At 42.4% G+C, this 26,997-nt stretch overlaps 1 protein-coding gene across 1 annotated transcript; it reads left to right on the top strand.

Annotated features, from left to right (window-relative positions):
* Positions 1 to 4,530: 4,530 nt before the first annotated feature.
* LOC109769560 (uncharacterized) lies at positions 4,531 to 11,302 on the top strand. Its single transcript, XM_040399581.2, has 6 exons — positions 4,531 to 4,855; positions 5,823 to 6,007; positions 6,188 to 7,238; positions 8,402 to 8,522; positions 8,663 to 8,717; positions 10,768 to 11,302. The coding sequence occupies exons 1-3, from the start codon at positions 4,645 to 4,647 to the stop codon at positions 6,791 to 6,793; spliced, it is 1,002 nt and encodes a 333-aa protein (XP_040255515.1). The 5' UTR covers positions 4,531 to 4,644; the 3' UTR covers positions 6,794 to 7,238; positions 8,402 to 8,522; positions 8,663 to 8,717; positions 10,768 to 11,302.
* The last annotated feature ends 15,695 nt before the right edge of the window (positions 11,303 to 26,997 follow it).

The raw sequence follows: 26,997 nt of genomic DNA, 5'->3' as shown, positions 1-26,997 counted from the left end.
TTGAATCCCGAACATATTTTCCAACTGCGAACACTTTTTTGAACATGCGAACATTTATGAACAAAATTTCAAATTTCGTTTTTTTATAAAAGCGAACAAATATTGAAAAAAGTGATCATTTCTTGAAAATTTGGAAACCCCTTGAACATTTTTTTCAAATTTTTGAACGATTTTTAACCCATGATTTGTTTGAAAACAGGAAGATTTTTTGGGATTCAAAAAATTTCAAACCATGAATATTTTTGGAAAACTCCAGAACATATTTTGAATTTGTGAACAAATTCCAGAAAAAAGTGAACATCACAAACAAATTTTGAAATTCAATATTGTTTAGAAAAAGAACATTTTTTAAACTGTTAGCATTTTTTGAGTTACGAACATATTTTCCAATTGTGACCACTTTTTTGAACATGCGAACATTTATTTAACAATGTGAACAAATTTTCAAATTTCTTTTTTTATAAAAGCGAACAAATTTTGAAAAAAGTGATCATTTCTTTAAAATTTGGAAACCCCTTGAACCGTTTTGAAACCTAATTTTTTTTCGTAATTCTCAAATGATTTTTAACCTAACAAAATTTGAAAAACAGGAACATTTTTTGGGATTAAAAAATTTAAAAACCACGAATATTTTTATAAACCTCCAATACGTAAATCATATGAATAGTTGATTTATGATATTTCTGGCTTTAGCTTGTCTACCTATTTAGATCATTTGAATGAATTTTATTTATAGCATCTGTCGGCAAGGTGCACCTCAGATCAGTGGTGCAGTTCTGTAAAATTTGGCACTCATTTAGGTTGCTATACAAGTGTTGCGGTTCTGTTAAATTCTAGAAAATCATTTTGCTTTGCTCATGGTACAGCTGTCAAATACTCCCTCCGTCCCAAAATAAGCGTTACTGATTTAGTACAACACTTACTTTGAGATGGAGGAAGTAACTAAAACTAAGATATACTTTTTATTCTCCAAAACTTCTAGGCATGGATTGCTGAGTTAGCACCGGTAAATGTAGCGAAACAAATGCAAGGTAGGCTAAATACTGACCATGCTATTGATACAGAACCTTTTACTGTGCGTGAATAAAATACTGTAAATATCTATGAATGTTTTTGATTCAGCTCTGAGGATCAATGGACTTGGAACAGTTTTGCACTTGGCTCATGTGCTCAACCCGCTCCCGTGTCGCTCCCCAGGGCGACACCTGGGGGCAAAACCTAGCGCCGTAGGAAAAATTCCACCAATCAGATCTTCGCCGCCGCCGCTGGCGGCCTCGTCTGCGGGCCCAGCGCCGAAGGTGTTGGGGGGGGGGGGGGGGGGTGGGTTAGAGGGCAGCGACAGCGGACAAGCAAGGCTGGGGCGGCGTGAGTCTCCCGTCACGTCTGGCAGCCGGGGCAGGGTTCCCCGGTTGAGGCGGCGGCGCCGGTCTGCTCCCTCGACGACGCACATTGGCGATCTGCACGGAGATGGCGGGGCTGTGGATCTGGGTCCCACCAGGATCCGTCGTCGAGATGGTCAGCCGTTCGGCGGCGCGTAGAGGATGTCGTGCCTTGCGGCGTTCGAGGTAGCTAGGGCACGGGGCGTCCTCTGGCCATAGCTCCTGCGCGTCGCCTCACTGGCCCAGGCGGGTTAGGGCCGGAGTATGCTGCGCCCTCGATTGGTTTTTTGGCGGTTAGCCCTGCTGATCTTCAAGGTCCTTGGACACGGCTGTGCTCCGGCGGGAAAGATCCTGGGCCTCGTTGGATTTGGTTCAAGGGTGGTGGTGATCCAGATTCGGTCGATCGAGTGGGGTGCCTGCAGACTATTGCAGCTACCTCCCGCGACTCCATGATGGCGGTGGTCACCGAGGGATCTTCGGGAGGGTTAATCTTTCTATGTCCAATAGTTGACTTTGGTGGTGTGATGCAAACTATGGACGGCGGCTTGACGCAGAGGAATGATTGTGCAGTGGCGGCAATCACATCACATGTAGCTGGTAGGATTGCGGAAAAGGAGTGGCGACAACACTTGAGCGACTTCGATGGTGCTGCTGTGAGCACGCGACCGGGGGTGCTGTGAGCACCCGGTCGCGAGCTCTAGGTGAAAGCCTAGGTTGACCTGAGCTGGTTATACCTTGCAATGGCGATGTTCCTTTACGTCGTTACCTTGTTGAAGGCATTGCTCGGATATGCTTTGATTGTTTCTTCAGGATGAAAACCTAGATTCGGGCCTTGGTTTTGGATTCGGTGACAGCAACACTTGAGTGCCGCTCTCTTCTTGAAGGCGTTGTTGTTGAAGAACCTCGTGGTCTGTGTGGTGTCATGAGATGGTTGGTGCGAATATGGTCACTGATATAGTTTGCCGATCGTAGATATGATTGCTTCGGGTTTTTCTTTTACTCGCCTACACATAGCTTTGGTCTTATATGACTTTACTATCTGGCGTGTTTTTGTGTGCGTGTGTTGATAAGATTGTGTGCATCCTACCTGTGCAGAGGTCGGGCGTGTGCTCTTTGGGTTTGTATCCTCTTGATGCTGCTCTTTGAGCAAATAAAATTTACCCTTTGTCGAAAAAATAAGACAGGAAAACTAGCTCAACTCCTTTTGTATTTGGTCGAGTAAAGTATAAAATAAAAGCCAGAAATTTATGGAGGAAACAAGGACACTCCTAGACTACACATCCTTTTGAATGTACAAAGATGGCCACAACTTCAAAGCACACGACCGTGTGAGGGCATCTCCAATGCTGACTCGCAAAAAGGACACCGTATCCGTCCGCGGACCGAGGAGGGCCAGTCTGTGGACACGGATGCGAGATGCATCCATCCGTTTGTATCAACATCTTTCTTTTGAATATTGGCGTATATTTTGAACCGCATTTCAACATACGAGACAAAATTTATGCAAACCGGCTAATTTCGATACCCATCTGGTATATTCGTGCTTTCAGAACAATACTAACCTTGGTATTCAAACAGTTAATTCGCAGAAGACCTGTGATAGAAATGACATGATTACTCTCATCCGCTTCTCGTTAGGAATGGTTACTAATTGGATACTTACACAAATTTTGCTAAACGATCTTCTGTGTCTTGCAGACCATCATCATCCCACTTGAATGCGGTAGGAAACCGTTCCATTGTCATGTCCGGGCACATCCTCTATGAACCGACATTAACGCGGCGCGAAGACCGGGACAAAGCAGGTTTCTCGATCGTCGCATCGGTGTGAATGCCGAGACGTTCGGCCGGCATGCAGCACTGACCGGTCATCTTCGAATTGGACTAAGGTCAATGTGACATTGAGAGTGGTGTGTCGATTGGGATGGAACGTGACAGAGGGTTTTGTGTGGGTCCTAATTATCGGACGGCTAAGTGGTGGGGATCTGGACACCCGCAAATCTCCCACATCATTGCTTCTAGGTTGAAGAAACTCAGACGTATGATTCAGTCCATGGACGTTTGATAGAAGATGTTGGTTGACAAAAAGTATATGGACCGCGTGCTTCGAACATTTGAAGGCATTTTGGTGCACATCCTTCGAGTTGCCCTTACCATTCCTCTTATCTCTCTCTAGTTTAATACTCCCTCCGTTTCTTTTTAGTCTGCATATAAGATTTGTTCAAAGTCAAACTTCGTAAAGTTTGACCAACTTTGTCGGAAAAAATATCAACATCTACAATACTAAACCTATATGGTATGAAAATTAATTTCATAATGCATCTAACAATATTGATTTCATATTGTGAATCTTGATATTCTTTTTTATAAACTTAGTTAAAATTGACAAAATTTGACTTTGATCAAATCTTATATGCAGACTAAAAAACAGGAATATTTTTTGGGATTAAAAAATTTAAAAACCACGAATATTTTTATAAAACACCTGAACATATTTTGAATTTTTGAACAAATTTCAGAAACGAGAACATTTTTTAAAATCCTGAACATATTTGGAATGTAATTTTTTCTAAATTTGTGAACAAAATTGAAAAAAGAACATTTTAGAAATTCCAAATTCAAACCTTTTATGAAATAAAAATATTAAAAAGAAAAAAAGAATAGAATTAAAAAACATAAAATGGAAGAAATAAGAAAAGAAAAGAACCAGAAACAGGAAAAAACCTGAAAAGACGAAAAACCTGTAAAACCGGCTTGGGAACCTTCTAGAAAGTCCCAAAACCGGGATCCTGTAGCACGGTAATACACCAGCAGTGGGCGGGGCCCATGTCGCTCGCTCGCACCTGTTCCTGTGCGTTCCCTCGACAGTTTGCTGCAGTTAGCGTCAAATAGGATATTCCTGTGTGATCCGCACCGAAAGTACTCAAGCTGGGTAATTGGACCCTATTGGGCCGTGCCACCTTTATCAAAAAAGACCTGCCACGGGCGTGTACAAGTTGGAGTCGGACGAGCACCTTGGGACTGTTTGGAATAATAACCCTTAATTGCCCTCGTGCTGCCGTTTGGATTGAAACCAACGTTTTCGCAACGCCAAATTTCCCGCAGCTTCCTTCGCCGATTTTTTGGCGAGCCCGACATTGACGGGGCGGACTGAGGCGTGATCCAAATCGGAGAAAAGAAGGAAGAAAACAGACATAACAGATCGATTGAGCGGACGCAATAGCAGCAGAGAGGAAACCCTGATTGGTCGAGCGGCGCGCCGGAGATGGAGCTCAGCGACAGCGAGCTGGCGGGGGTGAAGAGCTACAGAGAGTACATCGAGTTGATGGAGAAGAAGGAGGAGGAGAAGAAGGAGCAACTTCGTAAAGACTGCGAGATTAAGCACAAGCGGACATATGGGGAGCAGGAGATTGAGGAACACCGTGAAGGCAGCAGGTCCTTTTGTTCCTTACCTTCGCCTTCCCGCGTCGAGGCAGGTAAGAAATTCTTGACTCCAAATTTTCTTCCATTGAATGAATCTACGAACAAAGCTAGCTCCGATAGTTGAGATGTACGAAGTAGATCGGCCTTGGCTTTGTGGATTCCTGAGACCGATGCAGGAAATCGGGTTGGCTTTGTGATTTCTTGAGATCGATGCAGGAAATCGGCTTGCCTTTGTGATTTCTTGAAGATCGATGCAGGAACATAACGAATAGTATGCTTTAATTGAGATATCTCTGAAACTAGATTTATTTTACATCCCAATTTATACCATTATAGTCTAGACCTTCCTTGCCTTGCAATTGCATAGATGGATGCCTCAATATCTGATCTAGTTACCATGGATGGGAGTATGCTGTTGTTTACTACTACCTCTGTAAACAAATATAAGTCGTTTTAGAGACTTGACGGAGGGAGTAATGACAAGCTAATATTGTGTGTTTCTGTTTCAATTGAGATTTAGTTTTAGAACCCATTCCCCTGGAAGAAGGGCCACAAATCCAGTCCATAACATTATATTAGAGACCAGAGAGTAGAGAAACCGACTTTGCTTTGCATATCGAACTAGGAACAGGATACTCTAGAATTAGATTAAATACCCTGGATGCATTGATATCCTATCTTACCCTGGATGAGAGTATATTGAATTGTTTTCCCTGGTAACAAGCTAGTTTCTTACTACCTCTGTCCCTATCTACATGGCACCCTCGTTTTCCATGATTAAATATTGACCATCAATTTCATCAATAATATAATAACTAGATGTCATGGAAATTATACCGTTGGGAACTATTATTACGCATCAAATGGTATAACACCTAGCTCACACGTTATTGGTTAAAGTTGAATCACAAAGTACGCGTGTGCCACGTAAATAGGGACGATGGAGCATCCACTAGTCCATCTATCACTTAGTTTAATTTCCCTTTTTTCAATTTTCTTAACTTAGCTTTCTCCTTGCAGATTCTCAATATGGTCTTCCCAGGAAATCCTTGCAGATCTTCTCCATCAAAGTCACCGACCTAAAATATGGTCTCAGCTGGCCACTGCAGGTTTATGGCTCTGTTGCTTTCAGGAACTCGGTAGAACCTAAAGTAAACTATCTCTTCAGATGCACCAGGGATAACTGCCAAACCCTCACTCAGAAGGTGAATGAGCGCGGCTACAACTCTGTGTGTGTCTATTTGTGTTAACTTAATTCTCTTGCTGCCTGCTAGTAGCCTAGTACTATTTGGACCTACAATCACTTTGTGTGTCCTGCTTCAACTTTTTTTTAATAGTCTGGCAAGTGTAATTAATTAATTATTATTGTGTTGCTTGCATTGCAGGATCCATTTTTGCGCTTAACAGGCCCGTCTCGTGCCATTTGGTTACTTGACACGGTTTTCATTGATGTTCAGTTAAAAGTAAAGTGCAAAAAAGAGTCTGAAGATGAAGTGCTGACTTACAATTTTTCTGATTTCCACGAACTTTTCCCTTTTGATCCTTCCAAACATGTGACACGAAGACCTATTCCCTGCAAGCGCTGCACGCTTGAGCTTGATTTGGCGATGCTGCCTTCGTCAGTCGAGGCCACTGTGGGTGTCCGAGTTGTCGATGGGTCATGGCCTGATCAGTTGCCGGGGCTGGTTGCTTGCAGTACCGACGGTGTAAAAGGAGGGAAAGTGGCGCTGCTTGATTTTCAAGATGGAAAACTGCCTGCCAAGTCTGATGGTGTGGTTGAGCTTGTGAGGCGTGTTGTTTCCGTAGATTACCCAGGGGGAAAACTGATTGTTTCTGTGGAGGCCTCTCGGGATGGGTTTTCTGCACAATGTACAGTCGAGTTCGAGATGCAAGTGTCGGGAAGAAGTACTGACATGTGTGATCTTATTTTCTGCAAGATGGAGGTTACAGTTTGTTGGTCTACTCTTCTTGTGCAAAATATCCTTGAATAGCCAGCTGTTGAACAATTTATTTATGTATTGTGAAGTTATGGTACCCTCTGCATACCTTTTTTTTTCAGCTTTACTAATTTTCAGACGTCTGTTTTTAATTTGGCTTTAGGCCGTTTTTGTGGCCGTCGGATGCACACGAACTTGGCGCTGCTCGGTCTGTCCATCTTATGTGGCGCGTACCGGGCTTTTTCAGTTCTTGTTTGGGCTAATAATGGACTGGGCGCGGGGGCCGTCTGTATACCCGAATCCGCTTTATGGCCGTCGGCGAACAGCGTCGAGAGGCTGGCGAGAGGTCATGGAGAGAGGGAAGGTGCCGGCGAGCAGCCCTAGGAAGAGGGAGTCTAGCTGCCGCGGAGTACCGAGAGGAGGCCGGCGGAGTTTTTCCGTCAGTCCAGGCGTTCGCCGGTGTGGTCGGAATCAGTCGCCGGCGCCGGTCGGGCGGGAGGTACGGGTTATTTTTTTGCCCACCCCGCGCCTATCATGTTAGTAATTTCTCTGTCAGTTTTTGTGCTCATTTCCGTGTATCTGTTAATGACACTCCCTCAGATCTTTTTTGGTTGTGTGGGATTAATCATGCTTGCACTAATTTCATGAGATATCTCAGCATTGTCTCGATTCTTAGATCATTGGACCCATGGAGCTCGATTTTCCGCCCACGAATTTCTGGGGCTGTGCGTTTAGCTATGTTTCCCCCTTTTTTCAGATTATGTGTTATGTAGGGTTACCCGTTTATCAGTAATTTGTGTGTACTGGCGATCCATATTTTGGAAGTGAATCTAGTGCATTTTTTCTGTAGGCGTGTAAGTGTTAGATTCACTTTGTAGGGGGTCAGGATTGGTGTTTGTCCGCGGCCGGGCAAGCAATTTCATGCCATAGCACATGAATGCAGAATGTGTTAATTCTACTTTTGTGGGTCAGGATTAGTGTTCTGATTCATGAGTTCCTCATGAGATACTCAAATTTGTGGTCACCGGTCAGCCCACTGTGCTATGGCCCCGGGTGTTAGTTCCAAGCCATTCGGATGCAATAACATGCCTAGTCTTGAGTTTGTGGATGTGTAGGCTGATGATTAGTTGATGGCATCTGGGAGCAAAAATGTGAGGTGCTTTGTTGAAGTAGCAGCAGCACCGAGGGGGATATTCCTGTTGCACTGATTTCCTGCTTTTTTTGGTCAAGCAGAGTTAATCCTACATCTGTTAGTTGGCAAGGAGGCACTAGTTAGTGGGTTTTTGTATTTTTTTTCATGGATTGGTGTCTGTTTTTTTAACGAATCTGGGCAATATCTTCTGCAAGGGTGCTTTTCTAACTCTTTTTCATCTAGTGCTTTTAAGTTAACTTGAAGAGAACACATTCTCTAGACTGGCGTTTTTGTTGATGTGTTGTGACCATCTTCTTTTCCCTATGTCCACTAGCCAGTGTTTGTCTGCGGGCGGGCTAGCAATTTCATACCATAGTATAGGACAGCATAGCTAGCAAATGTGGTGAATCTGTGTGTTCCGTACCCTTTTTATGAAAATCATTTTTGCTGATTTGCCAAATTTCTGTATCTGTTCCAGGATTTTTTGTGGCTGTACATACTTGATGAATGGCACTTTTAATCTTTCGTAGGTTCAGAGAAGTAAAGCATTTCAACGGGTTCATTTCATTTTGTGTTGGGCCTGCCAAACAGTGCTGCTTTAGTGACACAAGACAAGGAGTGTGGAAGGAATTTCATTATGTCTCGTTTCAGGTTGACTGAGATGGCAAGCATAACTTTCTTTGGAGACATGCTCACATATTTCATTTCCGCTCCCTATTTTTTCATTTCCTCTCATTTCTCTCTCCGACGAACTCTTCATCTCCTTCACCAACATCTCCTCCCTTTCGCAGGAGGAAGAAGTAGGGGATTTCCTAGGCATACGCCTTCTGGTGTTCCACGGGTAGTGTATGTGGTTTCTCTTTTTCAGTTAGTCCTCTTCATATCTTCATATTCATTTTGTATGTATTTTCCTAAAGTTTTTATGTTTTAGATCTTAATTCTCTGCTAGATGTGTTTGATTTTCGATTTTCAGTTCATTTTCTTAGTATTTTGGCATCATTTTTTCTCATATTGAGGGATTTTCTTCTGTTTATTCTGGTAAATCTACTCACCCTAGTTCAGTTTTCATATATAGTAAATTTCCTCTGTTATTTCTGTTATTAATACCAATTTTTGTATAGGTGTTTGATTCATCATTTAGGTTTGTGATAAAAGAATGATAGTTTAGTCATCTTCTACTGGAGAATATTCAGTCTCTCTTTTATGTTTTCAGTCTGTTTCATTTACTTGGTTCATGGTTCATTCCATCAGTTTCAGAGTTATTTTTGCAAGTAGTTTCAGAGTTATGTGTCATTTCTTCAGTCTTTAGTCTTTGTTTCTAGTTCTTAGTCTTCGGAGCTAGTTATAAGTACCCCTCTAAGGATCAATATCTTTTAGTTATTAGTCGTCAATAACCCTAAGGATCGGCACTCATGTCTTGGTTATCAGTCTTTATTCTTTTTCTGTATTTCTTGGTTCAGTACGTGTCCATAGTTATTCAGTTTTCAGTCGTGTAGTTATTTTTGTAAGTCTTTTATTATGTTGTGATTAACTTTGGTCATTGTTCAGATTTTCTTCAGATTATTGTAGTATTTTCGTTTTTCATTCAGTCGTTAGCTCTTCAGTTCAATTAATAATTTCACTTAATCATCAGTTTCTCTCTATTCTTCAGTTCTCCAATTAGCTTGTGTTCAGTTATGTGTAGTGTGTGCTTCAATCAGTGAAGAAATTCATCCTCAGTTTTCTGTAGGTGTGTTTCATTTTGTCCTATGGTGTTCAGTCTTTCATTCTATCATTAATCTTTTTTTCATTAGGTTGCCTTCAGTTTCAGGGTTCTCTGCTGCCCACTGTTATTCAATCTTGTCCTTTTCAGTCAATGTCTTCAGTTAATTCTATCATTAATCTCTTTTTTTCCAGTGTTTCATTTTGAGTGAATTTTTCTTCCAGTGCAAATTATTTTAGTCATGTCCTATGTTATTGTCAGTCTTCTTTCTAGTGGATTTTTCTTCAGTAATCTATTTCTTTTTTTAGTCTTCAGTTCAAGTGTGGCAACCATGCATTAGCTTCTTATTCAGATCACTAGTTATCACTATAGATCAGGGTGTGTGTGGGCAGTCTTTAGTTTTAGGTTATTAGAACTACTTCTCAGGAGAAGCATTTAGCTCGTCGCGGTTTAGTTTTTGATAGTTTAGCCATTATCTTCAGTTTTATAATCCAGTCATTTGTTTTTGTAGTCAGTCCAGATCTATCTATTTTAATTTTAGTTTTTATAATCCATCATTTCCTACTTACCATTTATCCCTTTGTGTTATACTTTCCTTTCATTCTCATTCATCATTTTCTGAAGTGCACACATAATTTGCAAGTCATTCTTCAGCCTTTGGTGCTGGGTCTTGTAGGACAACAACCCTCGTCTGTTTATGTTTCCCAGTCTACGAAATTGCACGGCTCTTCTAGGATGACAATCCCTTTATTTCAGTACTTATATCATCTATCTCTCAAGCCTTCGGTTTGTCATTGTTCAGTCTCCAATCTCTTTTTCTTCAGTCCCATCCTGGATAATCATCAGACAAATCAGTACACATGTATGCTCTAAGTGATAGGCATGTATGACTCTGCAGACCCTATGTTTTTGCTCACTGTGTCACTTCTGTTTATCTCCTAGATTTGTTTTCAGTGCTTACTTCTTGATAATTATTGTGTGGAGTCGCCAGGTTGGCTGGAGGAGCATCTACTTCTGACAGTTCAGTTTTGTCAGTTTAGCCATTTATCTTTTTTAGTTTTAGTTTAATTATAGGAATATAGGTACCATATTCGGCTCAAGTTCAGTGTTTGTTTAGTTTTCGGGTTATGATACCATATTTGGTTCTAGTTTAGTGGGAATATGATACATTTCAAGGTAGTTTTCTGTCTCCAGATTGCGGCGGATGGTCTGGCTGGCATACATCTGGGAACAGGGAGGATCACCACTGATGTGCACTCCCTCCGTTCCTAAATATAAGTCTCTGTAGAGATTCCACCATGGACTACATACGGATGTATATAGATGCATTTTAAGTGTAGATTCACTCATTTTGTTCCGTATGTGGTCCATAGTGGAATCTCTTCAAAGACTTATATTTAGGAACCGAGGGAGTACAAGACTTGCATGGACAGTCGAGTTGAATTTAAAATGGGGTGGAAGGAGTTTCTGTTTGAGAAGGAGTGGTGATGGTGTACTAATCACCATCAGGCGAAACACATTTTGAGGAGTTCAAATTGATCATGATCATCAAGAGTTGCTACAGTTTAGTCAGGAGGCCATGCGCACTCCTGTTTTTTTATTGTTACAGTCGATGGAACAATATGTAATCCAGTGGATGTTTTGTTATTTATTTAGCTTTTCAAGCTACATGAATAAGTATTTTGTCAGTTGAACCTTTTGCTTTTTTATGAATCAGTATTTCAGATAATTTTTCTTTGTTAGTTTGCTTTTTGAAATGGTATGACCCTTTTTTCCATCCAAGTAAAGTAGGGTGATAATCTCATTTTGGCATTGCTGAACTTTTTCATTTTTTTAGTATTTCATGTTTTTTTCTGGTAGGTCAGTTTTGAAGTCATGTTTTCACCTACTGCTTTTTGTAGATGTAGTTTTCAGCCTTTTTTCCTTTCATCTTTTTGTGCCCTCAGTACGTTAGTCAATCTGCACTTACTGATCCTCTGTAGAGCTAATTTCCTCAAGGTCAGTTCATTTTTGGTTTTTTACCTGATGTGGCTATTTGTGATATATCTTCTTTTTTTTTATAGGAATGCCAGCAACAACTATGGGTATCTCTCTCTTTTCCTAGTGTATTTTTGCATGAATCATAAGGTAAAATTCAATTTTCTCTTTTTTTTTACTGAATTTGGAAGCGTAGCTGAGTGGATCAACCATGGGAGGCTGTAGGCTGTCGTGAGCTGATGCCCAGCTGCTTGGTTCAGCGATACACAACTTTCTTGGTGGATTGCGTTTTTGCTTGTTTATTGGATCCATGAACTATATCTGCAAACCCGGCCCATTAGAAGGTCCAGAGGGGGGTAGGGAATTCGACCTGAAAGTGAAATGAAAACAGTCGCTTTTCTTTCATGGGTTGGACTGAAAAAACAAATGACGCCACATGTCATCGAATGACTGGACTAAAAAACAACCTAAACCAATTTGAAAAACAGACGTATGATAGTTAGACACTCCTTTTTTTTTCTTTTTTTTTCAAAAAGGGGACTCCCCGGCCTCTGCATCAGAACGATGCATACGGTCAACTTATTAAAAAGATAAATAGGTTCAACAAGGTCTTAGAGTCTCAAAACGAAAATAAAAGAGAGCTCACAAAGAGCCAAAAGGCCAAAAACAAACTGGCCATGAAAAACCACAACCGGCTGGCATAAGAGAGACAGGTAAACTAATTGCCTATCCTATTACATGACCGCCATCCAAACCGGTTGAAGATATCCCGTGCTACCATCTCCCAGCGGGTAGATCCAGTAACCAAACGCTCCCTGGCCTCCGTTGGAGTGAGTAGCGACCACATACGGATCAAAGCAGTGGCTCAGAAAATAACCTGCAAAAAATGAATATTTGTTGTTCTGTTAAAGACCAAATCATTTCTGCAGTTCCAGACTGCCCACAATAAAGCACAAATCCTACTCGAATATGTCTCGCTGTTTGGGTCTCAATCCCGTTAAGCCACGTTCCAAATAACGTGTTGACAGAACTCGGTGGAGTAATGTTAAATGCAATATGGACTGTCCGCCATAAGACTTTTGCTAACGGGCAATCAAGAAAGAGGTGTTTGATGGTTCCATCCCGATCACAGAAACTACACCTAGTAGATCCTGTCCAATTACGTTTTGCCAAATTGTCCTTGGTTAATATTACTTGTTTATGGACAAACCACATAAACACTTTGATTTTCAAAGGAACTTTAACAGCCCAAACATGTTTGGAACTAGGAATCGAGCTTGAATTGATAACATCAACATACATTGATTTAACAGTAAACTCTCCAGACCTAGTAAGCTTCCAGCGTAATTTATCCGGTTGTTGAGTTAGCTGAACCTCCATTGGTCTACTTACTAGATGGAGCCATTCTTCCCAACAACTGCCAATTAGCGTCCTTCTGAACTGAATATTAAGGGGGTTGGATTGAAGTATTGTTGCAACGAACGCCTCACGTGTTGAACAATACGATACAGAGACGGGTATTGAATGGCAAGGAGGGTCTCTCCGAGCCAAGTATCCTCCCAAAATCATGTACTAGCACCGTTGCCAATAATAAACTTTGTCCTATTAAACAAGGTTAATTTGACTTTCATAAGCCCTTTTCAAAAAGGTGAGTCAGTCGGCCTTGCTGTCACCTGTGACAAAGTTTTGGAGTGAAGATACTTGCTACGGAGGATCTGCGCCCAAGTGGCATCAGTCTCAATCGATAGCTTCCACAGCCACTTGCTGAGAAGACATCTGTTCTTGACCTCAAGATTCTCAATACCAAGACCCCCTTGGTCTTTTGGTCAACAGATGATATCTCATTTGGCGAGTCGGTATTTTCTTTTTAATTCATCGCTTTGCCAGAAAAATTGGGATCGATAGAAGTCCAGTCTTTTCCTAACTCCAACTGGGACTTCGAAGAACGACAAAAGAAACATAGGCATACTCATGAGAATAGAGTTAATCAAAATTAATCGGCCTCCGTATGACATGAGCTTGCCCATCCAGCAACTCAGTTTATTTTCAAATCGGTCATCGATGCACTTTCATTCTCTATTTGTCAGCTTACGATGGTGGATTGGTATACCTAAGTACGTAAAAGGTAAAGTCCCCAATTCACACCTAGACAATTGCCTATATGCCTCTTGTTCGTCATTGGCTCTACCAAAGCAGAACAATTCACTTTTGTGAAAGTTAATCTTTAACCCGGTCAATTGTTCAAATAAGCATAACACCAGCTTCATATTTCTTGCTTTGGCCAAGTCATGCTCCATAAAGATGAACGTATCATCGACGTACTGAAGGATGGACACACCTCCATCAACGAGATGAGGTACCAAGCCACCCACCTGACCAGCCTCCTTAGCCCTTCCTATCAAAATTGCCAACATATCAACTACAATGTTGAACAAGATAGGAGACATCGGATCCCCTTGTCTCAGGCCCTTATGTGTCTGGAAATAATGACCTATGTCGTCATTCACTTTAATTCCAGCACTCCCTTTTTTGCGTGAACGATTCTACCTGGTGTCGCCACGCTTCATCAAAACCTTTCATACGCAAGGCCTGTTGAAGGAATGGCCATTTGACTTTATCGTACGCTTTCTCGAAATCCACCTTAAAAACAACTCCATGTAATTTTTTCGTGTGAATTTCATGGAGCGTTTCATGAAGGACCACCACCCCTTCTAGGATGTTTCTGTCCGGCATGAAAGAAGTTTGGGAATGCTGCACCACAGAATGCGCAATCTGTGTGAGTCTATTAGTCCCAACCTTGGTGAAAATTTTGAAACTAACATTGAGGAGGCATATCGGCCTGAACTGCTCAATTCTCACAGCTTCCGTTTTCTTAGGAAGTAGTGTTATTGTTCCAAAATTTAAATGAAATAACTGAAGCTGTCCAGAGAATAGATCATGGAACATTGGCAACAAATCCCCCTTAATAATATGCCAACACTTTTTATAGAACTCCGCCGGAAATCCATCCGGTCTTGGAGCCTTATTGTTCTTCATCTGCGCAATAGCTTCAAACACCTCTTTCTCCGAAAACGGGGCAACCAAAATATCATTTTCATCAGTAGTGAGTTGAGGCACATCCTCCACCCTGGACTCATCCAGGGATACAGAACTATCCTCCGGAGGTCCAAACAACTATTTATAGTACTCGGTTATGTATAGTTTGAGGTTATCATGTCCTAAAATAGTTCCTTCATCTTGTTCAAGTTAAAAGATTCTCTTCTTTCTGTGCTTGCCATTAGCAATCAAGTGAAAGAATTGAGTGTTCGCGCCCCCCTGGAAAACTTTGCGGACCTTAGCCCGCAACGCCCACTTTAATTCCTCCTCACGGAGAAGCTCTTTCAACCTCATCTCCGCTTCAAGTTTAGCATGAAGCTCCGTGGCTTGCAACATTGTGGATTCAGCTTTTAAATCTAGGGACTGAATAAGTGAAATAAGCCTTTCCTTTTCAACCTTATAAATCCCACTAAGGTGCTTAGCCCACCCACGTAAGAAACTTCTCAAATGCCTGATCTTATTCTGCCAGCGCTCAACAGAAGTCCTACCTCCTGTATCCTTAGCCCATTCCCTGGCTATCAGATCCAAGAAGCCTTCATGCTAAAACCATGCCAGCTCGAATGAAAAGCAATTTTTGTTTCCTACGTGGTTTGGCTCACCCAAGTCCACGAATAAAGGTGTGTGATCAGAAATTCCGCGCGAGAGAGCCTAGACCGTTACCAAAGGGAATTTCTGTTCCCACTCGACACTCGCTAGGACTCGATCCAACTTCTCAAACGTCGGGTTTGGCAAATTATTAGCCCAAGTAAATTTTCTACCAGAAAGCTCTATCTCTCTCAGATCTAAGCTTTCAATAATGGTATTGTACATAAACGACCATCTACCGTCAAAATTATCATTATTCTTTTCCTCTCTCCTTCTAATGATATTGAAGTCACCCCCAACTAAAATCGGGAGCTGCTCGGAGCCGCAAATTCGGACAAGATCCGCCAAAAACTCCAGTTTAAACTCGGGCTGCGCAGCACCATACACCGCCACCAGAGCCCAATTAAACCCATCAGCTTTGGACCTAACCCGAAACTTAACCGCGAAGTCACCCATCACTACACTTTCGGACTTCCAGCGAATCACATCTTACTCCAAGTAAGATCCCTCCCGATCTTCCTCGCGGAGGCAGGCAGTGCCAATCGAAATCGACACCGCCCGATAAAGTATTGAGGAACTGGGGCGCAAAATTATCTCTACCAGTTTCCGAAAGAGCAATAAAATCCAATCTATGCTCGATCGACGCATCTGCAAGAAACCTTCTTTTAGCCAAGTCTTTCAGACCTCTGCTATTCCAAAAGATTCCTCTCATATTTCGTCATGGAATTTTTTAGAGGTACATATCCTAGCACTCCTGCGCACCGCCGATGCCGGGTAAATATTCCGCTACCACTTGCGTTTAGGTTTGTTCTGATCCTCCACCCGGTCCTCACAACCGGGCTCCGTGGATCTAACTACATCACCCTCGATGGCGTCATCCTCTTCCACTGACTCGGGAAAGGATGGTGCAAGGTCCGCACAAAAGTTATCCAATACCCTAAGTCTTGATGACCCACAAGTATAGGGGATCTATCGTAGTCCTTTTGATAAGTAAGAGTATCGAACCCAACGAGGAGCAGAAGGAAATGATAAGCGGTTTTCAGCAAGGTATTCTCTGCAAGCACTGAAATTATAGGTAACAAATAGTTTTGTGATAAGATAATTGGTAACGAGCAACAAGTAACAAAAGTAAATAAAGTGCAGCAAGGTGGCCCAATCCTTTTTGTAGCAAAGGACAAGTCTGGACAAACTCTTATATAGAGAAAAGCGCTCCTGAGGACACATGGAAATTATCGTCAAGCTAGTTTTCATCACGTTCATATGATTCGCGTTCGGTACTTTGATAATTTGATATGTGGGTGGACCGATGCTTGGGTGCTGTCCTTACTTGGACAAGCATCCCACTTATGATTAACCCCTATTGCAAGCATCTGCAACTACAAAAGAAGTACTAAGGTAAACCTAACCATAGCATGAAACAAGTGGATCCAAATCAGCCCCTTACGAAGCAACACATAAACTAGGGTTTAAGCTTCTGTCACTCTAGAAACCCATCATCTACTTATTACTTCCCAATGCCTTCCTCTAGGCCCAAATAATGGTAAAGTGTCATGTAGTCGACGTTCACATAACACCACTACAGGATAGACAATATACATCTCATCAAAATATCGAACGAATACCAAATTCACATGACTACTAATAGCAAGACTTCTCCCATGTCCTCAGGAACAAACGTAACTACTCACAAAGCATATTCATGTTCATAATCAGAGGAGTATTAATATGCATAAAGGATCTGAACATATGATCTTCCACCAAATAAACCAACTAGCATCAACTACAAGGAGTAATCAACACTACTAGCAACCTACAGGTACCAATCCCAGACTTAGAGACAAGAATTGGATACAAGAGATGAACTAGGGTTTGAGAGGAGATGGTGCTGGTGAAGATGTTGATGGAGATTGGCCCTCTCCCGATGAGAGGAGCGTTGGTGATGACGATGGCGATGATTTCCCCCTCCCGGAGGGAAGTGTCCCCGGCAGAACAGCTCTGCCGGAGCCCTAGATTGGTTCCGCCAAGGTTCCGCCTCGTGGCGGCGGAGTCTCGTCCCGAAAGCTTCCTTATGATTTTTCTTCGGACGAAAGACTTCATATAGCAGAAGATGGGCACTGGAGGGCCAATAGGGGGCCCACGAGGCAGGAGGGCGCGCCCCCACCCTCGTGGCCAGGGTGTGGGCCCCCTCTGGTATTTCTTCCGCTCAGTATTTTTTATTATTTCCAAAAATGACTTTCGTGGAGTTTCAGGACTTTTGGAGTTGTGCAGAATAGGTCTATAATATTTGCTCCTTTTCCAGCCCAGAATTCCAGCTGCCGGCATTCTCCCTCCTTATGTAAACCTTGTAAAATAAGAGCGAATAGGCATAAGTATTGTGACATAATGTGTAATAACAGCCCATAGTGCAATAAATATCGATATAAAAGCATGATGCAAAATGGACGTATCAACTCCCCCAAGCTTAGACCTCGCTTGTCCTCAAGCGAAAGCCGATAACGATAAATATGTCCACATGTTTAGAGGTAGAGGTGTCGATAAAACAAAATACGGACATGAGGGCATCATGATTATTCTCATAACAACAACTTATATGGATAATGTCATATGATTTCTTATGCTCAAGTAATAATATATTCACAATGCAAAGTATGAATCAGAAACTTTATTGAGAACTAACAAACTATAATCTCAGTCATTGAAGCAATTGCAATTTATCATAACATCAGAAAGAGTCTATTGTCAGAGCTTTTCAACAACTCCACATACTCAACTATCATTTAGTCTTTCACAATTGCTAACACTCACGCAATACTTGTGGTTACGGAGTTTTAATCGGACACAGAGAAAGATAGGGGCTTATAGTTTCGCCTCCCAACCTCTTACCTCAAGGGTAATGTCAACAATAATAATTCATGCTAACCCACATCCAATTAGATATATATATATCAGGATCTTTCCAACATCCTGTGCTTGCCAAAGGATAAAATGTAAAAAGGAAAGGTGAAGATCACCATGACTCTTGCATAAGGTAGAAGATAATAATAAAAGATAGGCCCTTCGCAGAGGGAAGCAGAGGTTGCCATGCGCTTTCAGGGTTGGATGCAAAAAATCTTAATGCGAAAGAACATCACTTTGTATTGCCACTTGTGATATAGACCTTTATTATGCAGTCCGTCGCTTTTATTTCTTCCACATCACAAGATCGTATAAAGCGTATTTCCTCCACACCAATCAATCATACATATTTAGAGAGCAATTTTTATTGCTTGCACCGATGACAACTTACTTGAAGGATCTTACTCAATCCATAGGTAGATATGGTGGACTCTCATGGCAAAACTGGTTTAAGGGTATTGGGAAGCACAAGTAGTATCTCTACTTGGTGCAGAGAATTTGGCTAGCATGAGGGGGAAAGGCAAGCTCAACATGTTGGATGATCCATGACAATATACTTTATCTCAGATATAAGAAAACATAACCCATTACGTTGTCTTCCTTGTCCAACATCAACTCTTTAGCATGTCATATTTTAATGAGTGCTCCCAATCATAAAAGATGTCCAAGATAGTATATTTATATGTGAAACCTCTCTTCCTTTATTACTTCCTATTAATTGCAACCATGACCAAAGCTATGTTTGTCAACTCTCAACAACTTTTAATCATCATACTCTTTCTATGTGAAGTCATTACTCTCCATAAGATCAATATGATCTCTTTATTTCTTTTTATTCTTTCTCTTTTCTTTTATTCACTCAAGATCATAGCAAGATAATCAAGCCCTTGACTCAACACTAATCTTTATTATATAGCTCGCGGACTCGATTACATAGAGAGATCATAAAGCAAAACTCAAAACTAGATCATACCAAAACTTTATTCTACTAGATCATGATACTACCAATAGGATCGAACTAAGAAAAATGGTAAAGGTAGGAGTGTGATGGTGATACAATACCGGGGAACCTCCCCCAAGCTTGGAAGTTGCCAAGGGGAGTGCCCATACCCATGTGATTATGTCTCCTTTGCTGGTGAAGGTGGAGGTGATGATGGATAGTCGCACATCGAGCGTAAGAGGTCCTCCAACTTGTGGATAATGCCCTTGAGTGCAACAATATGCTCCTTCAACAAAATATTTTCACGTGTGAGATACTTGTTTTGTATACGAGCTAACTCAATCATCTTGAAAGCTTCTATTTCAGTTGGGGTAAGAAGATTGTGATCGAGTTGAAGGCTGTCTTCTGCTGCAGGAGCTTGATCCTCCGTGGCCTTCTTGATCCCTTCATCCTTGTTGATCTCCATGGGTTCTTCCCTCTTCAGCTCTGTCTTCATTAGCCAAGCATAGTTGTCACCATTGTTGGAGGAGGGGGACGACATGATGCCTAGCCTTGACAACCCTGACAGGAAACAGCTCGAAACAAGAACAGAGGATAATTGCGTGATACGGGAGTCAAAACCTTCGGGAGTTATAATGAATTTTTACCGACCAAAATACGCAACATGCAAGAAAACGGAGTCCGGAGAGCGCACGAGGTGCCCACGAGGCAGGGGGCGCGCCCAGGGGGGTAGGGCGTGCCCTCCACCCTCATGGAGGCCTCGTGTCCTTCCCGGACTGCTTCTTATATTTTTCTAAATATTCCAAAACAGAGAAAAATTGCCTTTAGAACTGTTTTGGAGTCGGTTTACTTACCGTACCACATCCTTTTCGGAGTCTGAAACGTTCCGGAAAGTTTCCCTTATGTATTCCTCCGGGGTTACGGTTTCAATAACATTGGTTTCAACATTTATAGGATTACCTGAGATATAATGTTTGATTCTTTGACCGTTCACCTTCGGGTTTGTGCCTTCGAAGTTGTTGATTTTCATGGCACCGGAACGGTAGACCTCCTCGATAACGTAAGGACCTTCCCATTTAGAAAGAAGTTTTCCTGCAAAAAATCTTAAATGTGAGTTGTATAGCAATACATAATCACCCACATTGAACTCACGCTTTTGTATTCTTTTGGCATGCCATCTTTTAACTTTTTCTTTAAACAATTTGGCATTCTCATAGGCTTGGGTTCTCCAGTCATCAAGTGAGCTAATGTCAAATAACCTCTTCTCACCGGAAAGTTTGAAATCATAGTTGAGCTCTTTAATGGCCCAATATGCCTTATGTTCTAGTTCTAGAGGTAAGTGACATGCTTTTCCATAAACCATTTTATACGGAGACATACCCATAGGATTTTTATATGCAGTTCTATAGGCCCATAATGCATCATCAAGTTTCTTGGACCAATTCTTTCTAGATCTATTAACAGTCTTTTGCAAAATTAATTTGAGCTCTCCATTACTCAATTCTACTTGACCACTAGACTGTGGGTGATAAGGAGATGCAATTATATGATTAACATCATACTTAGCAAGCATTTTACGAAAAGCACCATGAATAAAATGTGAACCACCATGAGTCATTAAATATCTAGGGACTCCAAACCTCGGAAAAATAACTTATTTAAGCATCTTAATAGAAGTGTTATGATCAGCACTACTAGTTGGAATAGCTTCTACCCACTTAGTAACGTAATCAACAGCAACTAAAATATGCGTGTATCCATTAGAGGCAGGAAAAGGTCCCATATAATCAAAGCCCCAAACATCAAATGGTTCGATAACAAGTGAATAGTTCATAGGCATTTCTTGACGTCAACTAATATTACCAATTCTTTGACATTCATCACAAGATAGGACAAACTTACGGGCATCCTTGAAGAGAGTGGGCCAATAAAAACCGGATTGCAATACCTTATGCGCAGTTCTATCTCCAGCGTGGTGTCCTCCATAAGCCTCGGAGTGACACTTGCGTAGGATCTGTTCCTGTTCATGCTCAGGTACACAACGTCTAATAACACCATCTACCCCTTCTTTATAAAGATGTAGGTCATCCCAAAATTAATGTCTCAGATCATAGAAAAACCTTTTCTTTTGCTGGTATGTGAAACTAGGTGGTATAAATTTAGCAACAATATAATTAGCATAATCAGCATACCATGGAGCAGTACGAGAAGCATTTATGACATTTAGTTGTTCATCAGGAAAGCTATCATCAATAGGTAGTGGGTCATCAAGAACATTCTCTAGCCTAGACAAGTTGTCTGCAACGGGGTTCTCAGCTCCCTTTCTATCAATAATATGCAAATCAAATTCTTGTAGCAAGAGAACCCATCTAATAAGTCTAGGTTTAGCATCTTTCTTTTCCATAAGATATTTAATAGCAGCATGATCCGTGTGAATAGTTACTTTAGAATCAACAATATAAGGTCTGAACTTATCACAAGCAAATACAACTACTAAGAATTCTTTTTCAGTAGTAGCATAATTTCTCTGAGCATTGTCTAGAGTTTTAGTAGCATATTGAATAACATTTAATTTCTTATCAACTCTAGAACAGCACCTACAACATAATCACTAGCATCACACATAATTTCAAAGGGTAAATTCTAATCAGGTGGCTGAACAATAGGTGCAGAGATCAATGCTTTCTAAGTATTTCAAATGCTTCTACGCAATCATCATCAAAGACAAATGCTATATCTTTTTGTAATAAATTAGTCAGAGGCTGAGAAATTTTTGAGAAGTCCTTAATGAACCTCCTATAAAAACCGGCGTGACCAAGGAAACTTCTTATACCTTTGATGTCCTTGGGACATGGTATCTTTTCAATAGCATCAACCTTAGCTTTATCAACTTCAATACCTCTTTTAGAAACTTTATACCCCCAAGACAATACCTTCATTAACCATAAAGTGGCACTTCTCCCAATTCAAGACAAGATTAGTTTCTTCACATCTCTGCAAAACTCGATCAAGGTTGCTCAACCAATCATCAAAAGAGGATCCATAGACGGAAAAATCGTCCATGAAAACCTCACAAATCTTTTCACAAAAATCAGAGAATATAGCCATCATGCATCTTTGAAAGGTAGCAGGTGCATTACATAAACCAAAAGGCATACGTCTATAAGCAAAAGTACGGAAAGGGCAAGTAAAAGTGCTCTTTGATTGATCATCGGCTGACACAGGTATTTGAGAGAAACCAGAATAACCATCTAGAAAGCAAAAATGTGTATGTTTGGATAATCTTTCTAGCATTTGATCGATAAAAGGTAAGGGGTAATGATCCTTTTTAGTAGCTTTATTTAGTTTGCGGAAATCAATTACCATCCTATAACCTATAATAATTCTTTGCGGAATCAATTCATCTTTATCATTAGGAACGACAGTAATACCTCCCTTCTTAGGGACACAATGGACATGACTTACCCACTGACTATCGGCAACGGGATAAATTATACCTGCCTCAAGGAGCTTTAGTATTTCCTTTCTTACCACTTCTTTCATCTTAGGATTCAGCCATCGTTGGTGATCACGAACTGGTTTTGCATCTTTCTCCAAATTTATTTTTTGTTGACATAGTGTGGGACTAATGCCCTTAAGATCATCGAGAGTATATCCAATAGCAGCACGGTGCTTCTTCAGAGTTTTCAATAATCTCTCTTCTTCATGCTCTGAAAGGTTAGCACTAATAATAACAGGATATATCCTTTTCTCATCAAGATAAGCATATTTAAGAGTATCAGGTAACGGTTTGAGCTCAAACACGGGATCACCCTTGGGTGGAGGAGGATCCCCTAGGATTTCAACAGGCAAGTTGTGTTTCAGGATGGGTTCCTTGTAACGCCCACGATGCGGCTATATCTCCCACGTGTCGAGGCACGACTTAGAGGCATAACCGCATAGTGGTTTTATCGCAAGAAGGGTCATCTTCACACAATCCCATGTAATGAACAAGAATGGGATAAAGAGTTGGCTTACAATCGCCACTTCACACAATACATAAATATTATCATACATCATCCAAAATACAATCATATAGACCGACTACGGTCAAAATCCAGATGAAAATAAGACAACCCCAAATGCTAGATCCCCGATCGACCCAACTGGGCTCCACTACTGATCATCAGGAAAAGACACATAGTAACGACCACGTTCCTCGTCGAACTCCCACTTGAGATCGACGCCATCATCTGCACTGGCATCGTCGGCACCTGCAACTGTTTTGGTAGAACCTGTGAGTCACGGGGACTCAGCAATCTCACACCCGCGAGATCAAGACTATTTAAGCTTAAAGGGGGGGGGGGGGAATGGTGCAAAGAGGTGGAGCTGCAGCGGCAAAAGCATATATGGTGGCTAACTTGCGCATATGAGAGCGAGAAGAGAAGCAAAGGAACGGACGTCATCTAGCAATGACCAAGAAGTGATCCTGAACACCTACTTACGTCATACATAACACAGACCGTGTTCACTTCCCGGACTCCGCCGAGAAGAGACCATCACGGTTACACACGCACTTGGTGTATTTTAATTGGGTCAAGTGACAAGTTATCTACAACTGGACATTAACAAATTCCCATCTGCCTCATAACCGCGGGCACGACTTTCGAAAGATAATACCCTGCAGGGGTGTCCCAACCTAGCCCATCATAAGCTCTCACGGTCAACGAAGGATAAACCTTCTCCCGGAAAGACCCGATCAGTCTCGGAATCCCGGTTTACAAGACATCTCGACAATGGTAAAACAAGACCAGCAAAGCCGCCCGAATGTGCCGACAAATCCCGATAGGAGCTGCACATATCTCGTTCTCAGGGCACACCGGATTGTCCAAGCTTCCGATAGGCCAGACCAGAGTTGCCCCTGGTGGCCACCGGCGACTGACAGTTTGGACCAATACTCAGAGGAGCACTGGCCCGGGGGTTTAAAATAAAGATGACCCTCGGGCTCTAGAAAACCCGGGGGAAAAAGGTATAGGTCGCAAATGGTAAAACCAAGGTTGGGCCTTGCTGGAGGAGTTTTATTCAAGGCGAACTGTCAAGGGGGTCCCATAAATCACCCGACCGCGTAAGGAACGCAAACTCAAGGAACATAATCCCGGTATAACAGTAACTAGGGCGGCAAGAGTGGAACAAAACACCAGGCATAAGGCCGAGCCTTCCACCCTTTACCAAAATATATAGATGCATTAATTAAATAAGAGATATTGTGATATCACAACATATCCATGTTCCGACATGGAACAAACTTCAACTTCACCTGCAACTAGCAACGCTATAAGAGGGGCTGACCAAAAGCGGTAACATAGCCAAACAACGGTTTGCTAGGAGAGGATGGTTAGAGGTTGACATGGCTAAAAATAGGAGACATGATATAGCAAGTGATAGGTAGCGAGCATGGCAATAGAGCGAACAACTAGCATAGCAAAGATAGAAGTGATTTCGAGGGGTGGTCATCTTGCCTGCAAGATTCTCAGAGTTGTCGAAGGCTTGATCCTCGTAAGCGTACTCGACAGGTTCCTCGTTCACAAACTCGTCTCCTGGCTCTACCCAAAACAAGAACACAAACAAACGGAACCACAATCAACCACGAGAAATGCACAAGCAACATGATGCAAAACATGTATGATATGCAAGATATGATATGCGATGCATATGCGTGCTCCGGAAGGAAAATGATGAACATGGCAGTAACTTGGCAAACCAAGCATGCCACTGGAAAGATGAGATGATTTCGGTCGAAATCGATATAAAGATCTCCGGAATCGGATGCACGGTTTGCAAATGGCAAGCAAAACAAGAATGACACGAATCTGCGATAAACAGCAAGATAGTACCTAAAATGCAACAAGTAACAATGCTACAGCACACCAACATAGCAACAAAGCACATGGCAGTAAACTACAGGAGATGCTTGACAAAAGATGAACACTGAGCTACTGCTAGTTCACAACATATCAAGCTCAAACAAGCATGGCAAAAGTGCAAAAGATTACAGGTTCACAGACTTAGAGAAAAACTGGACATGGCAGAAATCAGCATCAAGTAGCAATGTTCAGAGCACGAAATCAATATGCTACAGGCACTTAACATGGCAACACAAGGCATGCCAGTGTTCTACTAAATGCACATGACAAAAGTCCCTTACTGACCATAAGCCAAAAAGGACCAGAAGATATGATGGCAAGCATGTAAACATAGCAAGTTTCGTTATCAGGTTTCAGACTTGGCAGAAAACAGAGCATGGCAGAAATGTTATTATGTAGGCCTCTTTGTGAGCTTGAAGCACTCACTACAGAGCAATGCATGACAAACCAAGCATACCTACAGCAAGATGGCATATTTATTAAGCTATCCATGGCAAGAACAATTGCATAGCATGTATGGATCAACTACAATAAGCAACTGCCAGAATTATTTTATAGCAAAAGTAGAGCAAGATTGAGTCATGCTATGGTACTCTAAAATTGCAAACAATTGCAGAAATGGATCAATTACAACTATATCTACAAAACATCCTTACTGAACATCTCCAAAATATGCATGGATCTCTCTGTAGCATCAAGTTTATGTGGCAAAAAAATTACAGCAGACAAAGACTTAGAGAAATCAGTCCCTGAAAACAGAAATATTACGGGACCTATTTTGCATGCTTGTGCTAGTCACCACAGAGATCACAAAAATACATGGACTACAGCACTGGAAAGATGGCATGGCATACTTCAAAACATATGTAGAGCTCATGCTCAAAAGATACACAGATTAAATGATACAAAAATGACAAATCTTCAAGTTCTGATAAGAACCAGCGAATAACAGCAACTAGCCCTCTTCCAACGAAGATTTGGGCATCAAGATGACCTCTAATGAACATGGTGCAATTGAACAAAATGAAGAGCATCACGAGACGAACAATTTGACATATTACACGCGCGAATCGGAGCAACATACACAGAGTTATCGCATCTCGAACAGGAGCACATGCTGATGAAATAACAGGACTTGGAAAATATTTGGGGGGGGGGGGGTTCGAGAGAAAGTCAACGGGGGGCTACCGAACGGATCTAGATCGGGGCTGGCGATGGCGCTCGGGACTCCGGTGGCCGGAACTCGCCGGAGGGAGGAAGGAGGGCGGCGCGAGGGCGGCGGTGGAGGCCGGCGGCGGGGACCGGAGGGAGACCGGCGGCGGGCGGCGGCGGGACCGCGTCGGGCGGCGGCGGAGAAGGCGGGGCCGGCCGGCGGCGATGGCAGCGGCGGCGGCCGGCGGTGGCGCGGGCGGGCGGCGCGCTGGGCGCGGAGGCGGCGGCCGGCTCGGGCCCGGGAGGGCCGCGGTCGGGCCTGCGGGCCGGCGGCGGCGGGAGGACCCGGCGGCGACACGTGGCGGCGGCGGGGCAGTTGGACGTGTCCGGCTCCGCCCGGACGTGTCCGGCGGCGGAGTGGGACGAGGGCTAGGGTTAGACTGCGGTTGTATCTCGGGATGCCCACATATTTATAGGTAGAGGGAGTTAGGAGGCTCCAAATGAGGTGTGGTTTTCGCCCACACGATCGTGATCGAACGACCTAGAGCATGGAAGAGAGTTTGGTGGGTTTTGGGCTGGTTTTGGAGGGGGGTTTTGCTGGACACTCAAATGGATTTTGCGAATGCCCGGTTAACCGTTGGAGTACCAAACGACCTCCGAATGGAACGAAACTTGACCGGTAGTCTCCGGGTGGTATATTAAGACCACTTGACAAGCCTCGGTCCATTCCGAGAAAGTTTGACACACGCACACGAAAGAAAACAAGAGGGGTGCACCGGAGGAGATAGGAGCGCCGGATTGGAAAACGGACAACGGGGAAAATGCTCGGATGCATGAGACGAACACGTATGCAAATGCAATGCACATGATGACATG

Source organism: Aegilops tauschii, chromosome 2 (genome assembly GCF_002575655.3).
Source record: "Aegilops tauschii subsp. strangulata cultivar AL8/78 chromosome 2, Aet v6.0, whole genome shotgun sequence".
NCBI classification, from domain to species: domain Eukaryota; kingdom Viridiplantae; phylum Streptophyta; class Magnoliopsida; order Poales; family Poaceae; genus Aegilops; species Aegilops tauschii.
This window is presented reverse-complemented; position numbering and strand designations above follow the sequence as displayed.

Bases quoted from the DNA above. Each gene is read 5' to 3' on its own strand.
- LOC109769560 (XM_040399581.2), top strand. From the start codon at position 4,645: ATGGAGCTCAGCGACAGCGAGCTGGCGGGGGTGAAGAGCTACAGAGAG. The intron at 4,856-5,822 runs GTAAGAAATTCT...TTCTCCTTGCAG, and splicing joins GCCTTCCCGCGTCGAGGCAG to ATTCTCAATATGGTCTTCCC. The intron at 6,008-6,187 runs GTGAATGAGCGC...CTTGCATTGCAG, and splicing joins GCCAAACCCTCACTCAGAAG to GATCCATTTTTGCGCTTAAC.